The sequence below is a fragment of the Rhinoderma darwinii genome, chromosome 6 (assembly GCF_050947455.1).
Source record: "Rhinoderma darwinii isolate aRhiDar2 chromosome 6, aRhiDar2.hap1, whole genome shotgun sequence".
Taxonomy (NCBI): Eukaryota; Metazoa; Chordata; class Amphibia; order Anura; family Rhinodermatidae; genus Rhinoderma; species Rhinoderma darwinii.
The window spans coordinates 116,322,536-116,340,913 of NC_134692.1; the positions used below are offsets into that span (position 1 = coordinate 116,322,536).

Below are 18,378 nucleotides of genomic sequence, written 5' to 3' on the forward strand. Positions count from 1 at the left end.
GCTTTGAAAAGCCAGAGTACCCGGCCAGAGAATAGTCAACACTCCGGCCTGGGATTCCGGCCCTGGAGAATCCCCTGATGTCACTGTCCACATATGGACTGTGAGGTCGGGAGCTTTGTAAAAAAAAAAATTAAGAAGAACAATAGGGATCATCATTTTTATTATTATACGATTGTTTAAATTACAATCATTACACGGCTGGTATGGATGTTGAAAAAATTGATTGCTAAAAATGCTCTTTTTAAATTTGCGAAGCTTAAAAAATAAAATTATTAAAAATATACAAATCTGTGTTTTCCAAGTAACCAATAAATGACACCATAAATAACATCATCTGTGTGTGCCCTTGAATACATATGAATCTCTAGTGTTCGGCTGTATCATCATATTTGTACCTGAAAAACAAAAACATGTGACAAAGGTGGTTAATAATAACAAAATATAGAATTCTTATTTTCTTTTTACAGAGGTGAACAGATATTTCTTCTGACAATGTAACTATTCACAATAATTACCGTAATACCCGGTAACATTCCTCACCACTTGTTTGGCCCCATTACAAAATATCTCTTCAGAGCACTTCACTTCTTTTATCCAGCACTTTGTCTATTGAACTTCTGCTACCCTGTTTTCATCTGTGAAGATTTCTCAGTTAACATTTTTATACCAGTGACATTTGAAATAAGATAATCAATTCCACACGAATGGAATCTGTTACGAATTGCCCAAAAGTTTTGGATCCGAATATTTTGTCGACCCGCCCGAATGACTCAAAATGGCGGCAGACATTTTACGGATCAGAAGACGACAAAAAGACAGAAGACGCATCACATGACATAATGCAGGCAGGCAGTCATGCTGACATTGCCGTTAGTGAGTGCTGCTGCAGCTATACAATTCTTACATTCATTTGGGAACCAACAATCCTTATCATATCGTTCACAAATCTTCTTCAATAATATTAACCCTGGTTCTAATAGCGTGCCGCTGCCTTCTGAAACAAACCTCACGTGATGTCACGCGTTGTTTTGCATATATATCGAATGGTCCCACCCAAAATTGTCGTATTGCTCTGAATCAAGCATTCATACAGCGATGTTATACTTCATTGTGTCCAAGTGACAACTTTTTTCAAATAAACAGATTTTAATTTCAATTTAAATACTGGAGGGCTGATAGCGAGCCGCTGCCTGCTGATAGACCACACGAACATGACATCACTCATAGTTTTGCAGATATCTAATTGCTAATAATAGTGCCACCAAAAACTGGCATATTATTCTGCAGCAAGCTGTTTTATATCAGTCTGTGTCCAAGTAACAATTTTTTTTCAAAAAGAATGAGTAAAAAGCCACCTTTTTCACTTTCCAGGACAGGATCAGGCACATTGTCACTGGCACTTGTAGTCGTCGCATTGGTGGAGATTATATATATATATATATATATATATATATATATATATATATTCCCTAAAATAACACCAAACCTATGGATACTCCCCAAAAAAGGCATTGCTTCTTCTGATAAACACTGAATAAACCTGTCTGCCACCAAAAAGGGATAATTTTCGCACCGTTTTCAATTTTAAAAAGCATTAAAAAAATATATTTTTAAATCCGACAGTGCAGTCTGACGGCCGGTTCAACGAAATGGGATCAGGAAGGAATTTCGGGAAATTCGCTAATCTCTAGTTATGGCCACACCAAATCTGTCAGCAGGGATTGCACATAAGTATATGACATATAGAGCAAGTGCCATAAATAAGTGCAAAAAAGCATAAATATCTTTAGAGGGTGAATCGGGTGCTTGAAAACTGACCCGATTCTCTGATCCGAAGAAAGATAGGACATGTTCTATGTTTCCTCGGATCACTGACGGGACTCGGGCGGCGCATTAGGCATGAAAGTCAATGGGTTCCGTCGACAACCGACTGTTCCGTTATTCCCTTGTTCTGCCCTCTGACGGAGCAGAACAACAGACTTGCACAACGCAGGGGTGAACCCAGCCTTAGGCCTCATGCACACGAACATATTTTTGTCCTCCCGTAAATACAGGTCCTTGGTCACACGTATTCGACCCGTATTGCACCAGTAATGAGGGGTAATAGGTTCCGCCGGCTTGTCCATGATTTTTCCGGACACAATAGCGCAGCATGCTACGCTATTGTCTCCGGTAACCTCTGGTAAACACTGTCTGATCTGAGACGATTGCCCCTAACGAAGCCTCCGACGCAGATGTGAACGAAGCCTTAAATTGTTACAATTATTATTTTTGTTTTTCATATAGACAATAAAATAAAAGCAAATGAGGAGTCCCACAAAAAGACATCATGCTACGTAAAATTCATGAGTAGTTGAGGATAATATTGAGCATGAGAGTTACAAGTAAAGTGCAAAAGCAGACACCTACAAAAAGCGAATATCAAAACCTCGACATACGAATAAACCTATATACAATATTACCAAAGTGGTGATATCAGGTAACAGAAGCTCCATGGGTGGTGCCCGTCCAGACATGCATTTTGGCTCAAAGCCTTCGTCCTGGGGTGGGCAATTGTAATAAGGCCTTGCATACTTGCAAACAGTCCCGCTTTCCACAGGTGTGCCTCATAAACTGGACACAAAATGGGAGGGGTTTGTCGAAATTTCTGGATATTTTGGAGGTGTTCCGGAGAGTGGCTTAAAGAGGCTCTGTCACCAGATTTTGCAACCCCTATCTGCTATTGCAGCAGATCGGCGCTGCAATGTAGATTACAGTAACGTTTTTATTTTTAAAAAACGAGCATTTTTGGCCAAGTTATGACCATTTTTGTAGTTATGCAAATGAGGCTTGCAAAAGTCCAAGTGGGTGTGTTTAAAAGTAAAAGTTCAAGTGGGCGTGTATTATGTGCGTACATCGGGGCGTTTTTAATACTTTTACTAGCTGGGCGTTCTGATGAGAAGTATCATCCACTTCTCTTCAGAACGCTGAGCTTCTGGCAGTGCAGATCTGTGACGTCACTCACAGGTCCTGCATCGTGTCGGACACATCGGCACCAGAGGCTACAGTTGATTCTGCAGCAGCATCAGCGTTTGCAGGTAAGTAGCTACATCGATTTACCTGCTAACGCCGATGCTGCTGCAGAATCATCTGTAGCCTCTGGTGCCGATGTGTCCTCGCTCGTCTGACACGATGCAGGACCTGTGAGTGACGTCACAGCGTGATCTGGCAGAAGCTGGGCGTTCTGAAGAGAAGTGGATGATACTTCTCGTCAGAGCGCCCAGGTAGTAAAAGTATTAAACACGCCCCGATGTACGCACATAATACACGCCCAGTTGTACTTTTAAACACACCCACTTGGACTTTTGCAAGCCTCATTTGCATAACTACAAAAATGGTCATAACTTGGCCAAAAATGCTCGTTTTTAAAAATAAAAACGTTACTGTAATCTACATTGCAGCGCCTATCTGCTGCAATAGCAGATAGGGGTTGCAAAAGCTGGTGACAGAGCCTCTTTAAGTGTTTAGGTCCTGTTTAAAGAGGATCTGTCACTAGTTTAGTAATGCCCAACCTCCTAGCTAATAGAATAGTCGCTGTCGCACCGTTAATGCTAGTAAAAATTGCATCCCAAAACATTATTTTAAAAGTTCTAAGATTTTTTTCTAATTATGCAAATGAGCCAATACTTAACAAAATGAGTGTCAACAGCAGCGATTCTCCTGAGGTGCAGCTACCGCACAGCCTCGGACGCTGTCCTATCAGCATGAAGCGGCTTCACACAGTGTGAGAGACAGGCTGGAGGGAAGGGGGATCACTTCAAACAGCCATATCTCGGGCTGTGGACCACCTAGAACAGCGGTTCTGGTGGCATACGAAAGATGAGATTCTAATCTTTCATATGACACCAGGATCACCAGTTGAATACACAGTCGGGAATGAAAGCTGTATACTATATGATCACGCTGTGATGCTGGGCAGGGAAGGGGGGAGAAGCTGTATGCTGATTGGCATATTTAGAAAAATGCTCATAACTTTACAAATAATAAACATTTGTGAAAACAAATTACACTGTAGTTATCAGCAGCAAAGCGCCTATTAGATTAGTTAGGAGATAGGGAATTAATAAACTAGTGACAGATCCTCTTTAACTCAGTGTCTTTGAGAAGTTTCCCAAAGTGGATATCTACAATCATAAGGAATACGAATCTGGACAAGACAAATGAAGAAAATATGCACAATATGTTGTTGCTCTAATTCAGATAAAATTATTTATCATGGGCCATCAAGGTATGTGGGTATCTCCGAAGCAACAGTATTGAAGTGATAATAATGAATGCCAACGGGACAGAATCAGAAGAACGGGAAGCACATTCCTTTCCTCTAGTCTCTTGGGTCTGTAGCCTAAACAAAGTCCTATACATTGACTTGATAGGTTTATACACGACAGGACAGAGATGTTTAGACTTTCTATATCCTATTCCTGAAGCAATCTCACATGAATCGGAAAAAACTTAAAGAGCTGAGGTTTAATATCAACAGATCAGTAGCTCCCCCTAATGGTAACAAACATTTTGTCAAGATAACCAAGGTCTCTAGGTTGTAGGCCAAACTATGGGCCAAACACGCAGCATCTCCACACAGCCCTGCTGCATAATAGGACATGCTGCGGATTTGAAAGCCGCATCGTAGAACACTTTCCGCACTACGTTTCTGTTAAATCTCATTCATTTTTCACACAGAATTCCATTGTGAAAATTTTGCAGCGTCTATGCTACGTGAGAACGCAGCCCAAGGCTAGCAACAGAATACTGCTGGCACCTAATTGGACGATTGAACAAGTTCTAAGTCTGCTGATGTATCAGATCATCAGGAACAAGTCTCAAGAACAGTTGCAGGGAGAAGTGGAAAGAACGCCGGCTGATTATTCCCTCTCCAAACTCTGCACATGCACAACCTTAACCAGTACAAAATGGTCTAAAACATAGATCGGCTTTCTTGGCCATAGCAACCAGAGTGCAGTTCCAACCACATCCTGACCAGGCACAATTTCAAGTTTTAGCGATGTGCCAATTTAATGGCAAATCCTTGTTCTATTCCCCTACCAGCCCACATGTATTCGGTCTTATTTTTCTCAAAACATATAAGGTTTGGATAATGTGCAATAAAATAACGTTTTTGGTTTTTTTTTAAATATAGAAGGGGAAAAAAAATAATCAATATTTCTTTAGTTGATTTCTACGATGGTGAAAACAATCTGGCAAGCGGTTTTACCCCAAATTGGCACAATTTTTTTAATGTTTGTTTATGATTGTGTGGCTTTTGCAGGTAAAACCTCACACGGACATAATCAAACATTCCAAAACTGATGTTCTTTGCGGTAAAAACTGGATTTTTTATCACTGCAGCACTTTAGCTGCTATGTGTGGCCTTACCCTAAAACTATACTAATAATAATAATAATCTATATTTATTTACCATATTTTTCGGACTATAATAAATCTTGCTAAAAAGTCTGCGCGTCTTATAGTCAGCAATCTTCCTTAACCCCTTGCCAACCCATGAATGACAAGCCAGTACGTCATGGAGCAGGGGGGGGGGGTTGATGTTTGGAGCGGTGTCACGCACGGAGCCCGCTCATTACACTTCAGGTGTCAGCGGTGTTTTACAGCTGGCACGCTGCTCTAACGGCCATTTTAACTAGTTACAGGGGTTTTCCCATGAGGGACATTTATGACATATCCTCAAGATATGTCATAAATGTCAGATAGATGCGGGCTCCCCCCCCCTAAACCACTTTCTAGCTTTTGTGCTTACGCTGCCTCACAGCCACTTACTGATTACATGGTCAGGAGTTCCCAAAAATTGGTATCACTGCGTCCGTAAAAGTCTGAACTATTAAAATATACCATTATTTAACTCGCACGGTGAACGGCATTAAAACATTTTTTTTAAAGAAAAACACCGGAATCTTTATTTTTTTGGTAACCTTAGTGCTAAAAAAAATTAGAAAGTGATCAAAAATTTGTATGTACCAAGAAATGGTGCCAATAAAAACTACAGCCCGTCCTGCAAAAATTGAGAGGTGTGAGGGCTTAGTCATTAAAAAAAATGAAAAGTTATTTCTCTCAGAAAGTGGTGAAACAACAATTTTTTTTTAACAAATTGTTTTTTTTGGGTAAAAGTAGTAAAATATTAAATAATGTTTTTCTATTTTCTGTTGTCTAAAACCTGGGTGCGTCTTATAGTCAGGTCTAAGGCCGGATTCACACGAGCGTGTTCAGTCCGTGATATACAGTCCGTATGTCGGCCGTATTTCCCAGACTGAACACACTGCAGGGAGCCGGGCTCCTAGCATCATAGTTATCTATGACACTAGGTATCACTGCCTCGCTGCAGGACAACTGTCCCGTACTATAATCATGTTTTCAGTACGGGACAGTTGTCCCGCAGCGAGTCAGTAACACTGAAGCGTCATAGATAACTATGATGCTAGGAGCCCGGGTCCCTGCAGTGTGTTCGGTCTGGGAAATGCGGCCGCCATACGGACTGTATATCACGGACTGAACAAGCTCGTGTGTTGGGCTCCTTATAGTCCGAAAAATACGGGTATATAGCACACAAAAAAAATTCAAAAAAATAAAATAAATCTGCATTTTTGTAGATAGATAGTATTAGGCTGGGTTCATATCAGTGCCGGGCTTCAGTTCTACCATTCTATCAGAAGAACCGATGAACAGAAAGCCACACGGAAACTATAGCTTACGTTTGCATTACCATTGACTTCAATGATAATGCTTCCGTTGCAGGTTTCTGGGGTTTTTTCACGGAAACAATAGCGTAGTCGACTACCGTGAAAAAACAATACAAACACTATAGAAGTTTGCCATTTCCAAGCAAACTTTTTTGTGATCACATGTCTGGAGATCCGATCTCAGCTGTCTATAGAGACCGGGGTGCCACGGAGCTCTGATGGAGCAGGGGAGGGGGGAACTCTGCGGGATGTTTTAAAACGTCGATGCAGAGATAGGTGTGGACAGCCAGGACGTTTATAGTCTATGGGCAGTCAGAAACTGGAAAATGAAAGCTGCACTCTGGTTGCAATGGGCAACAAGGACAGTTTTGATAAATGAGGCACAGTCCATTAGAAAAATGCTCCGTTATTATTGCCTTATTCACACCTGCTAGAGAATAAAACGGACCTCATTATTACCTTTTGCAATTCTGTCTGCAGAGCTTTCAATGTGCCTCTGTGCAGATCTCTCGGAGGACAGCTGCAGCGCTGAGTGGCAAGGCACCTCACTGTGTCCATGTAAGAAATGAGCCAGCATTCCATATAGGATTGGTCTGCAGAAGAAAAGAATACATGACAATAGAATAAGTAATGGTTAAAGTACGTTTTTTTTTCTGTTTGAAATTTCCGGGATCTTTCAAATTCTCATAGTTGCTCCAGAGCAAAATACTACAAGCTGCTATTTTCTCAGCATGTGCCATTTCTAACAAAATTTTGAGGCAGATTTTGACCTGTCTGCACTTTATTGCCGAGTTTTTGGCGGAGTTTTTTCAGCCGCGGCCATTGAGCACTACAGGCAAAAAACGCAGCGAAAAATGCTTTCTCTGTCTCCCATTGATTTCAATGAGAGGTCAGAGACAGAACTCAGGAAGAAAAAGCATGTTGCTTTTTTTTTCCCGCGACCTGGAGAAAAATACCTTCGCCTCCCATTGAAATAAATTTTTGGCGCCGACTCCGACGCGGTTCCACGTCAAAATCAGCGCCAAAAAACTCCTTGTGAACAAGACCCAAGGGTGCGTTCACACACAGCAATTTTAGGGAAACCGCCACATTTTCTGTGGCTTTTTTTTTTTTGGGCAAAAAACGATGCGGCCATATGTTAACTGGAAGTCAATAAGAAAATAATGGGTCAGTGGTGTTTATTTGCAATTGTAGCAAGGGTTTGGTTTGCCATTTTATCAGGAAATTAGCGCCATTTCTCGCCCATAGACCTCCATTGGTTTGTTTTACCGAATAGAAAAAACGCATGTATCAATGTGACTTGCATTTTTTTCTGAGTAAACCAAGTGTTGCAAAGAGAGATCTTTCATCACAAGATCTTTGAATCACACGTTTTGTAATGTGAGAAACGCTACAATAAAAACGTATGTAAAAATGCAGATACTAAAACACTATTTACAAAAAAATTGTCACAAAAAAAACCAAACTGGTAAAACGTCAGTAAAAGCGCATTTGTACGATAACAAAAAACCTTGGTGTTTTGTATTTTTAACCCCCCCCAAAAAAAAAAAAGTATGTGACGGAAGCCATAAAAAGGTTATCTGGTTTAAAAAAACACTTTCAAATACCCTATAAGAGAACACTAAGTTAATAGAGGGAAGTCCGTCTTATGTGGCACCTGGGGAATTTTCCTGTGTTAGCACTGCAAAATAATTGAACACTTGTTACTGGGATCCCCCCCCCCCCCCCATATATTACGGCTGATCACGGTCAGTAGGAATTCTTGGTATAGTTGCAAGCTCCTTGTGACTTTCCCCCAATAGGAAAACATGGAGTTGCATGTGAGTAGCGGTTATGCCACAATTTTACCAAGACACATGGGTAACCAAATATCACCGTGGAGCCCAAGCCTAACCTATGAATGAGAATATTAGGCGGTATTCTTGCTAAACACTACAGGAAGTAATTCAAGATGACCATAGAATATGTGAACACAGCCTTAGGCCTTATTTACACGAACGTGTTTAACGTCCGTGAAAGTCACGCGCGTCGCACGGGGCCATTCAGACATTCCGTGTTTTTCACGCAGCGTGTGTCCGCTGCGGGAAACTCACTGCATGTCCTATACGTTTTTCGCGCATCACGCACCCATTAAAGTCAATGGGCGCGTGAAAATCACGCGCAGCACACGGACGCACTTCCGTGTGCTGCGCGTGATTCGCGCAACAGTTGTTCAAGAAATGAATGGAAAAATAAAACCACCTATTTCATTTCATTTTCTAAACCTCAAACCCGCGTGTCATAAGGATGGCATATGCGTGAAAATAACGCAGACACGCACCAAACACTGATGACACACGGAACTGCAAAGCGTAAAAAATGCAGCGTTTTTTGCGTGCGTAAAATGCACACGTTCGTGTAAATAAGGCCTTAGGGGGTGTTCACATCAGCATTGTATTTCCGTTGAGGGGTTCCGTCAGAGCTTTCCGTCGGGAGAAACCCTCAACGAAAAGGCAAACGGAAACCATAGCTTTTGTTTGATTCACCATTGATCTCAATGGTAGTGGATACTTTGCTAATGGTTTCCATTTGTCACCGCTGTTAAAAGGTTCCGTTTTTTGGACGGAATCAATAGCGCTATGTGAACAGGCCCTTAACGTTTTAAACCTGGCAGACAAATGCCATATACAATCACTATGAAACCTGGCCTTATAGGATCAGACCTGCACAAGACAAATTCTCACTGCTTACACGGACTTAATACTTGAATTTTCAATAATGTTCAGCTCTCTCGCTAGAAAAGGACGATCCAGGGGAATGTCAGATAGACCAGTTTCTGCAAAGAAAAATAATGATGTTACATTTAAACATAAAAGAGCTGATACAAGTTGTAACTTTACTACTGCCAATTTATTTAAAAACAATAACTATTATACATGCAGCCCGGTACTATGGAGGACAGAGCCCTACTGATGCAAATATAAAAGTACAGTTTCCTTAGGCTAAGTTCACACTAGCGTTAGTATACGTTTACCTCTCTTCCGTGCAGAGGAAGAGAGGATCAAAACATTTTACGGAAAGCAACGGTTCCGTTAGAATTACTATTGATTTCAATGGTAATTATTTTGTTCCAGTTGATTTCCGTTTGTCTGTTTGCTAGGTTTCCGTTTTTTGAAGGATAGAGCGTGCAAAACTTTTGTTTCCGTTCAAAAAAATGGAAAGCTAGCGAGCGGAGACAAATGGAAAGCAACTGAAACAAAATAATTATCATTGAAATCAATAGTAATTCTAATGGAACCGTTGTATTCCGTTTCATGTATTGATCCCCTCTTAGAGGTAAACGTATACTAACGCTAGTGTGAAAGAAGCCTAAGCCTCCCCTCGGCACATCCCATCAGCCCACCTTAGGCCTAATGTGGTGTTTTGTCCGTGTGCTATCCTCAATTTTGCCGATAGCACACCGACCCATTTATTTCTATGGCCCCATGCACACGACCGTGATGTTCATGGATTTACCTGCTGTTAAAACAGATGATGTGTATTTATACTTGTTAAAGTCCAAATACTCTCTGATCATTTCATTAATGAGAAGATTTTCATGTGACAACACTGGCCTAGGTTCACTTTGGTCATCCAAAGCTGCAAACACCTCTGCTCGGACCTGGGCCTTGAGCTGTCCCAATACACCTTTTTTATCCAATGTATCTGTCAAAACTACAAAAAAAAAAAAAAGTTATGTCATATATAACCAAGTGTTATGTATAATGTATATGGATACACAACCAGCATAGCAATATAAATAACATTCGATTTCATGTTATTCTTGGAGCAAATACAGAGCAAGTTACAGGTATGTAAAGTGACCATTTTATCCCATATGAAACTATTTGAACCAACATTTTTGCAGGTTGGCTATACATCTTAGAAGGAAGTTGACTGATGGAAATATCAACGATTCACGGTTTGCCTGTTGCATTCTTGATTTAAGCCACTCTCAAAAAACAGGTTGTGATGCTGCCCCTTTCCGGGTCTTTTTACTTGCCCTATTGTGAAGATATAGGAGTGCCAGCTGGCTTGATCCGGAACCTCTTTCCACAGATCTTGGTGAACCAAAGATGATAGATTGACAAGCTGCTCTGCTTTCACTCTGTATTTTGTCTAATGCAGAGTGTGGGTGGAACATAAGGGTATATTCACACGCTGCAGATTTCTTGCAGGACATATTGGAACTGTCCATGTACATACTGTAGAAACCACCTCTTTGAGATGAGTGGAATGAATTTTTCAGAAATCTTTGCAACGAATCTGCCGCATGTGAATATACCCTGACAAAGCTACTTATGGCCTGCCTGAGCATTGTGAATAGAGACGCCCCATATATCTCTACATTGTGGGTGATAGATCTAGTAAATAGAGTTCAACTTACTTATTAATGATGTAGAGCAGGGGTCTCAAACTTGGCCGGGTAAGTGGGCCGCATATAGAAAAAATGGGAAGTTGACAGGCCGCATTACTTTCAAATTTGATACAATACAAAATTATTATTAATCAATTAGTTATTTGAACTACTAGAACACTATATTACTATAATAATAGCGCTAGGTTTAAAATTTCAGATATTTCTCCACGTGCTTATTTCAACAATCCAGCTTTCCAGTTTAAGTGTCGCTAAATGCAGTCCGGCGGCTCAGTTAGCACACAAGTCAAGAATGGCCAGCCGCTTTTTAGATAGTGCCGCAGTGCCCTCTGTGGATGCTGCCGCAGTGCCCTCTGTGGATAATGCAACACACCCGTAGATAAGGCCGCAGTGCCCTCTGTGGATAAGGCCACAGTGCCCTCTGTAGATAAGGCCACAGTGTCCTCTGTAGATAAGGCCACAGTGCCCTCTGTAGATAAGGCCACAGTGCCCTCTGTAGATAAGGCCACAGTGCCCTCTGTAGATAAGGCCACAGTGCCCTCTGTAGATAAGGCCACAGTGCCCTCTGTAGATAAGGCCACAGTGCCCTCTGTAGATAAGGCCACAGTGCCCTCTGTAGATAAGGCCACAGTGCCCTCTGTAGATAAGGCCACAGTGCCCTCTGTAGATAAGGCCACAGTGCCCTCTGTAGATAAGGCCACAGTGCCCTCTGTAGATAAGGCCACAGTGCCCTCTGTAGATAAGGCCACAGTGCCCTCTGTAGATAAGGCCACAGTGCCCTCTGTAGATAAGGCCACAGTGCCCTCTGTAGATAAGGCCACAGTGCCCTCTGTAGATAAGGCCACAGTGCCCTCTGTAGATAAGGCCACAGTGCCCTCTGTAGATAAGGCCACAGTGCCCTCTGTAGATAAGGCCACAGTGCCCTCTGTAGATAAGGCCACAGTGCCCTCTGTAGATAAGGCCACAGTGCCCTCTGTAGATAAGGCCACAGTGCCCTCTGTAGATAAGGCCACAGTGCCCTCTGTAGATAAGGCCACAGTGCCCTCTGTAGATAAGGCCACAGTGCCCTCTGTAGATAAGGCCACAGTGCCCTCTGTAGATAAGGCCACAGTGCCCTCTGTAGATAAGGCCACAGTGCCCTCTGTAGATAAGGCCACAGTGCCCTCTGTAGATAAGGCCACAGTGCCCTCTGTAGATAAGGCCACAGTGCCCTCTGTAGATAAGGCCACAGTGCCCTCTGTAGATAAGGCCACAGTGCCCTCTGTAGATAAGGCCACAGTGCCCTCTGTAGATAAGGCCACAGTGCCCTCTGTAGATAAGGCCACAGTGCCCTCTGTAGATAAGGCCACAGTGCCCTCTGTAGATAAGGCCACAGTGCCCTCTGTAGATAAGGCCACAGTGCCCTCTGTAGATAAGGCCACAGTGCCCTCTGTAGATAAGGCCACAGTGCCCCCTGTAGATAATGCAACATACCCCTAGATAATGCCAGTGTCCTCTTCAGATACTATCACACACCCACTTGTAGATGGCTGCCACAGTGCCCTCTGTAGAGGCTGCCCCAGTGCCCTCTGTAGAGGCTGCCCCAGTGCCCTCTGTAGAGGCTGCCCCAGTGCCCTCTGTAGAGGCTGCCCCAGTGCCCTCTGTAGAGGCTGCCCCAGTGCCCTCTGTAGAGGCTGCCCCAGTGCCCTCTGTAGAGGCTGCCCCAGTGCCCTCTGTAGAGGCTGCCCCAGTGCCCTCTGTAGAGGCTGCCCCAGTGCCCTCTGTAGAGGCTGCCCCAGTGCCCTCTGTAGAGGCTGCCCCAGTGCCCTCTGTAGAGGCTGCCCCAGTGCCCTCTGTAGAGGCTGCCCCAGTGCCCTCTGTAGAGGCTGCCCCAGTGCCCTCTGTAGAGGCTGCCCCAGTGCCCTCTGTAGAGGCTTCCCCAGTGCCCTCTGTAGAGGCTGCCCCAGTGCCCTCTGTAGAGGCTGCCCCAGTGCCCTCTGTAGAGGCTGCCCCAGTGCCCTCTGTAGAGGCTGCCCCAGTGCCCTCTGTAGAGGCTGCCCCAGTGCCCTCTGTAGAGGCTGCCCCAGTGCCCTCTGTAGAGGCTGCCCCAGTGATGTCAGGGACTTGCCCAGAGCTGGAGTCCCAGGCAGAGCGCTAGTAGGCTCTTCCTGGGACTCCAGCTGTGCTCCTGACATCACTGGGACTCCTGCTCTGGGGAAGCCCCTGACATCATTGTCGATGTATGGACAGCGATGTCAGAGGCTTCCCCAGAGTCCCGGAGCAGAGCCGATAATAGCGCTCTGCCCGGGACTCTGCTCTGGGGAAGAACCTGACACACTGTCCATATATGGGCAGCGATGTCAGGGAATTCCACAGAGTCCCGGAGCAGAGCCGATACTAGCGCTCTGCCCGGGACTCCGCTCTGGGGAAGACCCTGACACACTGTCCATATATGGGCAGATATGTCAGGGAATTCCGCAGCGTCCCGGAGCAGAGCCTATACTAGCGCTCTGCCCGGGACTCCGCTCTGGGGAAGACCCTGACACACTGTCCATATATGGGCAGATATGTCAGGGAATTCCGCAGCGTCCCGGAGCAGAGCCTATACTAGCGCTCTGCCCGGGACTCCGCTATGGGGGAGACCCTGACACACTGTCCACATATGGGCAGCGATGTCAGGGAATGCCACAGAGTCCCGGAGCAGAGCCTGTACTAGCGCTCTGCCCGGGACTCCGGCTCTGGGGAAGCCCCAGACATCGCTGTTCATATGTGGACAGCGATGTCAGGGAATTCCAGAGTCTCGGAGCAGAGCCGGTACTAGCGGCTGTGTCCCGCGGGCCGCAGATGACAGCCCCAGGGGCCGCATGCGGCCCGCGTGCTTGAGACCCCTGATGTAGAGGATGGGATTAATAGCACCATTTCTATTTTTGCAGATGACACCAAACTATGTAGTATTGTTCAGTCTATAGAAGATGTTCATAAATTACAAGCCGATTTGGACGCACTAAATGTTTGGGCAAAAACTTGGCAAATGAAGTTTAAAGTAGATAAATGTAAAGTTATGCATCTGGGTACCAACAACCTGCATGCATCATATGTCCTAGGGGGCGCTACACTGGGGGAGTCACTTGTTGAGAAGGATCTGGGTGTACTTGTAAATCATAGACTAAATAACAGCACAATGTCAATCAGCTGCTTCTAAGGCCAGCAAGATATTGTTATGTATTAAAAGAGGCATGGACTCACAGGACAGGGATGTAATATTACCACTTTACAAAGCATTAGTGAAGCCTCATCTAGAATATGCAGTTCAGTTCTGGGCTCCAGTTTCAGACGCGGTTTCTGCACCAAAAAAACTGTGTGAACTAGCCCTTACTCCTAGAAATGTGTAAATAACTTAAAAACTGGGTGTTACCACTTCCCTTGTCAATGAGGTGTGTCTACAGGAACACACTCCTTACTGGTTGCCAACAAAATTCTAGGAGGAATAGGAGAGGAATTGCACAATGTAGTGTTCTAAGAAAAGATGCTTCTTTAAGTGGGCGGCATTTAATGCTTCATTTCTCCTATGGTGGCGCTGTAGGAGAACTCTACACTGGGAGCCGGGTTCCCCCACAGTTAACAGCACATCACTTGTGATCAGCTTTATGTCAGAGGACCCTTCTAACAAAAAATTCTTCTCCAAAGTGGACAACCGCTTTAATATTTCTACTAATATGACCAATAGATGTTGGACTTTTTCCTCTAGTCTACTGGAGATACACTAATCCTATAGATTACATTTTTGGAGGCAGGACAGTCATACAACTTCTGACATTGCATGGAGACATGTCAGAAGCTGCCACTGCGGAGTGGTCCTGGCTTTGAGACTACCCTAAGGCCACCTTCACGCACAAAATTTGTCTGGCAATTTTAACTGCATCAAAAAACGTTTCTTAAAACGCTAGCGTTATTATAATGCAACATGTTTTTTTTTTTTTTTTTTTTGTTAGTCATTTTGTTCATGCTTTTATTTTTCTGCCATATTTGAAGTCCTATAGAGAAGCCTATGGAAAAAAAACAAAAAAAAACACCTGAAAGATCTCTTTACCCAAAGCGTGCTGCGTTTGGAAAAAACACCACTGACCACAAAATTGCCTAAAAAATGTCACAAACCAAAACGCAGTTGTATGTAGGGCATTTGGTATTTTACTATAGAGTTAAATGTAATATCCGGCCGCACTAAAAAAAATAAAAACGCATAAAAAAAAGTTTTTAAAAAATGCCATGAAAAATTATGTGCGTGAATCCAGGCTAATGATCACTAAAACTCAGGGGCTGCGGTGAGGTTTTGGGCGTTCCCAGATAGAGTGAGAGGCATGTCTTTATTTCTCATGAAGGTAAAGTGGTAGTGCAGCGCCTCTCTCTTCTGCCGGCTCCGACATCGGGCATGGAGAGACAATGCGGAGCACCAAAATCGCTGGGGCGACCATCCGACACCCGGAAGTTTTAGTGCACGTGTCCTATACTAATTAATAGGACACACGCGCAATAACTTGCCAAGTATTGGATGGCTGCTCAGAAACTGTCCCAATTCTCTCCATGCCTAATGTCAGATCAGACAGAAGAGAGCGGCATTGCACAACCCATTTTTAGGGTAAGGCTACTCGGTGCGCCGTTGACGCGGTTTTGTTGCGTTTGAAAACGGCATGCGTTTTTTATCTCTGTGAGGGCTTGTCCACACACAGAAAATTTATGCAGCAATTCCATTGAAAGTCAAAGGCTTTCCGCTGCGGCAAAAACGCACCATTTCCTGTGACTTTTGTGGCAGAAAATGGTGCGTAAATTGCTGCATTTTTCCTGATGTTAGGAGATGGAGACATTTCCTATCAAAAACGCAGCAATTCAGTCCACTTTCCGTAGCAGGGATTGACATGCTGCGGTACGAAAAATACACACCGCAGGACAATGACTTGCCGCGGTTTGAAAACGCAACGTGACCGCACCCTAAGACTGAGGGGCACACAGCATAACATCGCAGCCCCTTCATTCTAGCGATCACAGGGTCTTCGTTCCAGGACCACCATTGATGAGAATTCCTGACAGTCAAAGAGATCTTTACAAGACCTTGGTCGTAGCCATGGTAACAAGAAGAAAAACATCTATTCTTTACATTGATGCCAGCGTTTACAGAGCTGCTTTTATTGAAAAAGATTACTGTGGCAGACGACGTTTTATTCATGAGGTATGAGGTACATTTTTTACCTCGTATATCACAGCAACCATGTCGGTGTCCGCTTTTACTAAACAGCCGTTACCACAGTCTATATATAGTATAGCGGCTCCGGTTTAACGAGAAAGAACAGTAAAAGGACGTAAAGAACAATCTCACTCACCGGCTTTGAGTTCTGACACAGTCGCCATGACACTCTCCGTACTAACAGAACAGTCAAACTGCAACCGCCATTGCGCATGCGCAGTTTGCAAGCCGGCTCTACAGTTTATCAATACTAAACACTAGAGCGAAAACCTTGAAGACATTGTCAATAAAGTGTAGGGTGAAACTATGGTGGCAGCCATTTTTACAGAGCTCATTTAAATATTGTAAGGCGAATGTACTCAGAATTATTCAAGATTGTCCCTAAAAACACTGTCCAAATCTCCTCTTAAACGTGCCAGTCAGTACAACCTCCCCCCAAAAAAAACATTTTTATTTTTTTCAGAGATCAGAACTGAATACAGTTACTTATTGAGGATATACAGGAGACCTGCACTAAAGTGGTTGGTCTTTGCTAATTTCTTATAGGAATTTCCCATCTCAACAAAATGCATTTTTTTCATATATCTTTTGCCTATGTTTTAGAATTTTGCTGCCAGTAAAAGAGATGTATGCGGGATTCTGACAGTCACTACATTTGTTATTGTCCTTTCTAATATTCCTTCTGTTTGCATGTTCTTCTGCAGACAGTATTGTCTTAGGCATCGTGCACACGACCGTTTCCGTTTTGCAGACCGCAAAACATGGCTCTTAGTGGCTTCTGTGTGCTGTCCATTTTTTTGCACACCCATGACTATAATATTCTGGAACGGACACACACATGCACAGATATGTGCTTGGCCCTATAGAAATGAATAGTTTAGTATGCTATCCACAAGAAAACAGATAGGACACTGAAGAAAACAGCGATCGTTTGCATGCGCCCTAAGGGTATGTGCACACACAAAATGAAAAACGTCGGAAAATACGGAGCTGTTTTCAAGGGAAAACAGCTCCTGATATTCAGTCGTTTTTTTAATGCCTTTGGAGCTGATTTTCTATAGAGCCAATTAAAAACAGCTCCAAAAACGGCTCAAGAAGTGATATGCACTTCTTTTTCGCGGGCGTTTTTTACGCAGCCGGTTTCAAAACGGCTGCGTAAAAAAATGACCCGTCGGAACAGAACGCCGTATTTCCCATTGGAATCAATGTGCAGATGTTTGGAGGCGTTCTGTTTCCGATTTTTCGGGTGTTTTTCGACCTTTTACGGCCCGAAAAATGGCCAAAAACACTCCATGTGAACATACCTTTATTTTTCATGTTTAAAACAACTGTATTCTAAGGCTCTCTATCCACATTATGTTTATTGTGTCCGTTTGATGTAAAGATCGGGAAATGCTCCCAACGTATACATCCGACAGATACTTCTGACACATGCAATTGTATGCCATATAATTACAAATGTCGTCCACAGAACGCCATTGTAAGAACAGTATGCTACATGGTATTCATTTTTATACTGTGCCTAGCTGAATAGGAAATTAAGCTGTGCTTTTCTATCCAGAAAAAAAATGGTTTATCATGTATTCCAGACCAGCGGATGGTAAAGGGACATTCTTTTGCCATCTATAATGGCACATGGACGAGAAGCATTTCAGTGCATCGCAGCTTGCTGCTTTTGGGACTGCATCTCTGCAGACTGGTCACAGTGCCCATGTTGACCACTGTCCACTGCCGTAAGCGCCTACATTGGACACGTGAGCATCAAAACTGGACCATGGAGCAATGGAAGAAGGTGGTATGGGCTGATGAATTAAGTTTTTCATGTGGAAACCCGGATTTGTGTGTGTTGCTAACCTGGGGAAGAGATGGCACCAGACTGTACTATGACAAGAAGACAAAACGGTGGAGGCACTGTGATGCTCTGGGCAATGTTTTGCTGGGGAACCTTGGTTCCTGGCATTCATGTGGATGGTACTTGGACATGTACCACCTACCTAAACATTTGTTGCAGACCAACTAGACCCCTTTATGGC

At 43.6% G+C, this 18,378-nt stretch overlaps 1 protein-coding gene across 3 annotated transcripts; it reads right to left on the reverse strand.

Annotated features, from left to right (window-relative positions):
* Positions 1 to 275: 275 nt before the first annotated feature.
* Positions 276 to 16,582, reverse strand: CEP20 (centrosomal protein 20). Of its 3 annotated transcripts, none has more exons than XM_075831345.1 (5): positions 16,482 to 16,582; positions 10,227 to 10,424; positions 9,462 to 9,546; positions 7,191 to 7,324; positions 276 to 395 (listed from the first exon to the last, which is right to left on the reverse strand). In XM_075831345.1, the coding sequence occupies exons 1-5, from the start codon at positions 16,507 to 16,509 to the stop codon at positions 331 to 333; spliced, it is 510 nt and encodes a 169-aa protein (XP_075687460.1). In that variant the 5' UTR covers positions 16,510 to 16,582; the 3' UTR covers positions 276 to 330. The 3 variants fall into 3 exon arrangements, with proteins under 3 accessions (XP_075687460.1, XP_075687462.1, XP_075687461.1); XM_075831347.1 differs by having other exon boundaries at positions 7,180 to 7,324; XM_075831346.1 differs by having other exon boundaries at positions 10,227 to 10,415; positions 16,482 to 16,567.
* Between the last annotated feature and the right edge of the window lie 1,796 nt (positions 16,583 to 18,378).

What these genes read in the sequence shown, in the direction of transcription:
- CEP20 (XM_075831345.1), bottom strand. Translation starts at nt 16,509, where the DNA reads ATGGCGACTGTGTCAGAACTCAAAGCCG. An exon ending in TGTGTCAGAACTCAAAGCCG is followed by an intron (nt 10,425 to 16,481) that starts GTGAGTGAGATT and finishes TTTTTTTTGTAG; the next exon opens with TTTTGACAGATACATTGGAT. An exon ending in TGCAGACAGAATTGCAAAAG is followed by an intron (nt 396 to 7,190) that starts GTAATAATGAGG and finishes TTTGTTTTTCAG; the next exon opens with GTACAAATATGATGATACAG.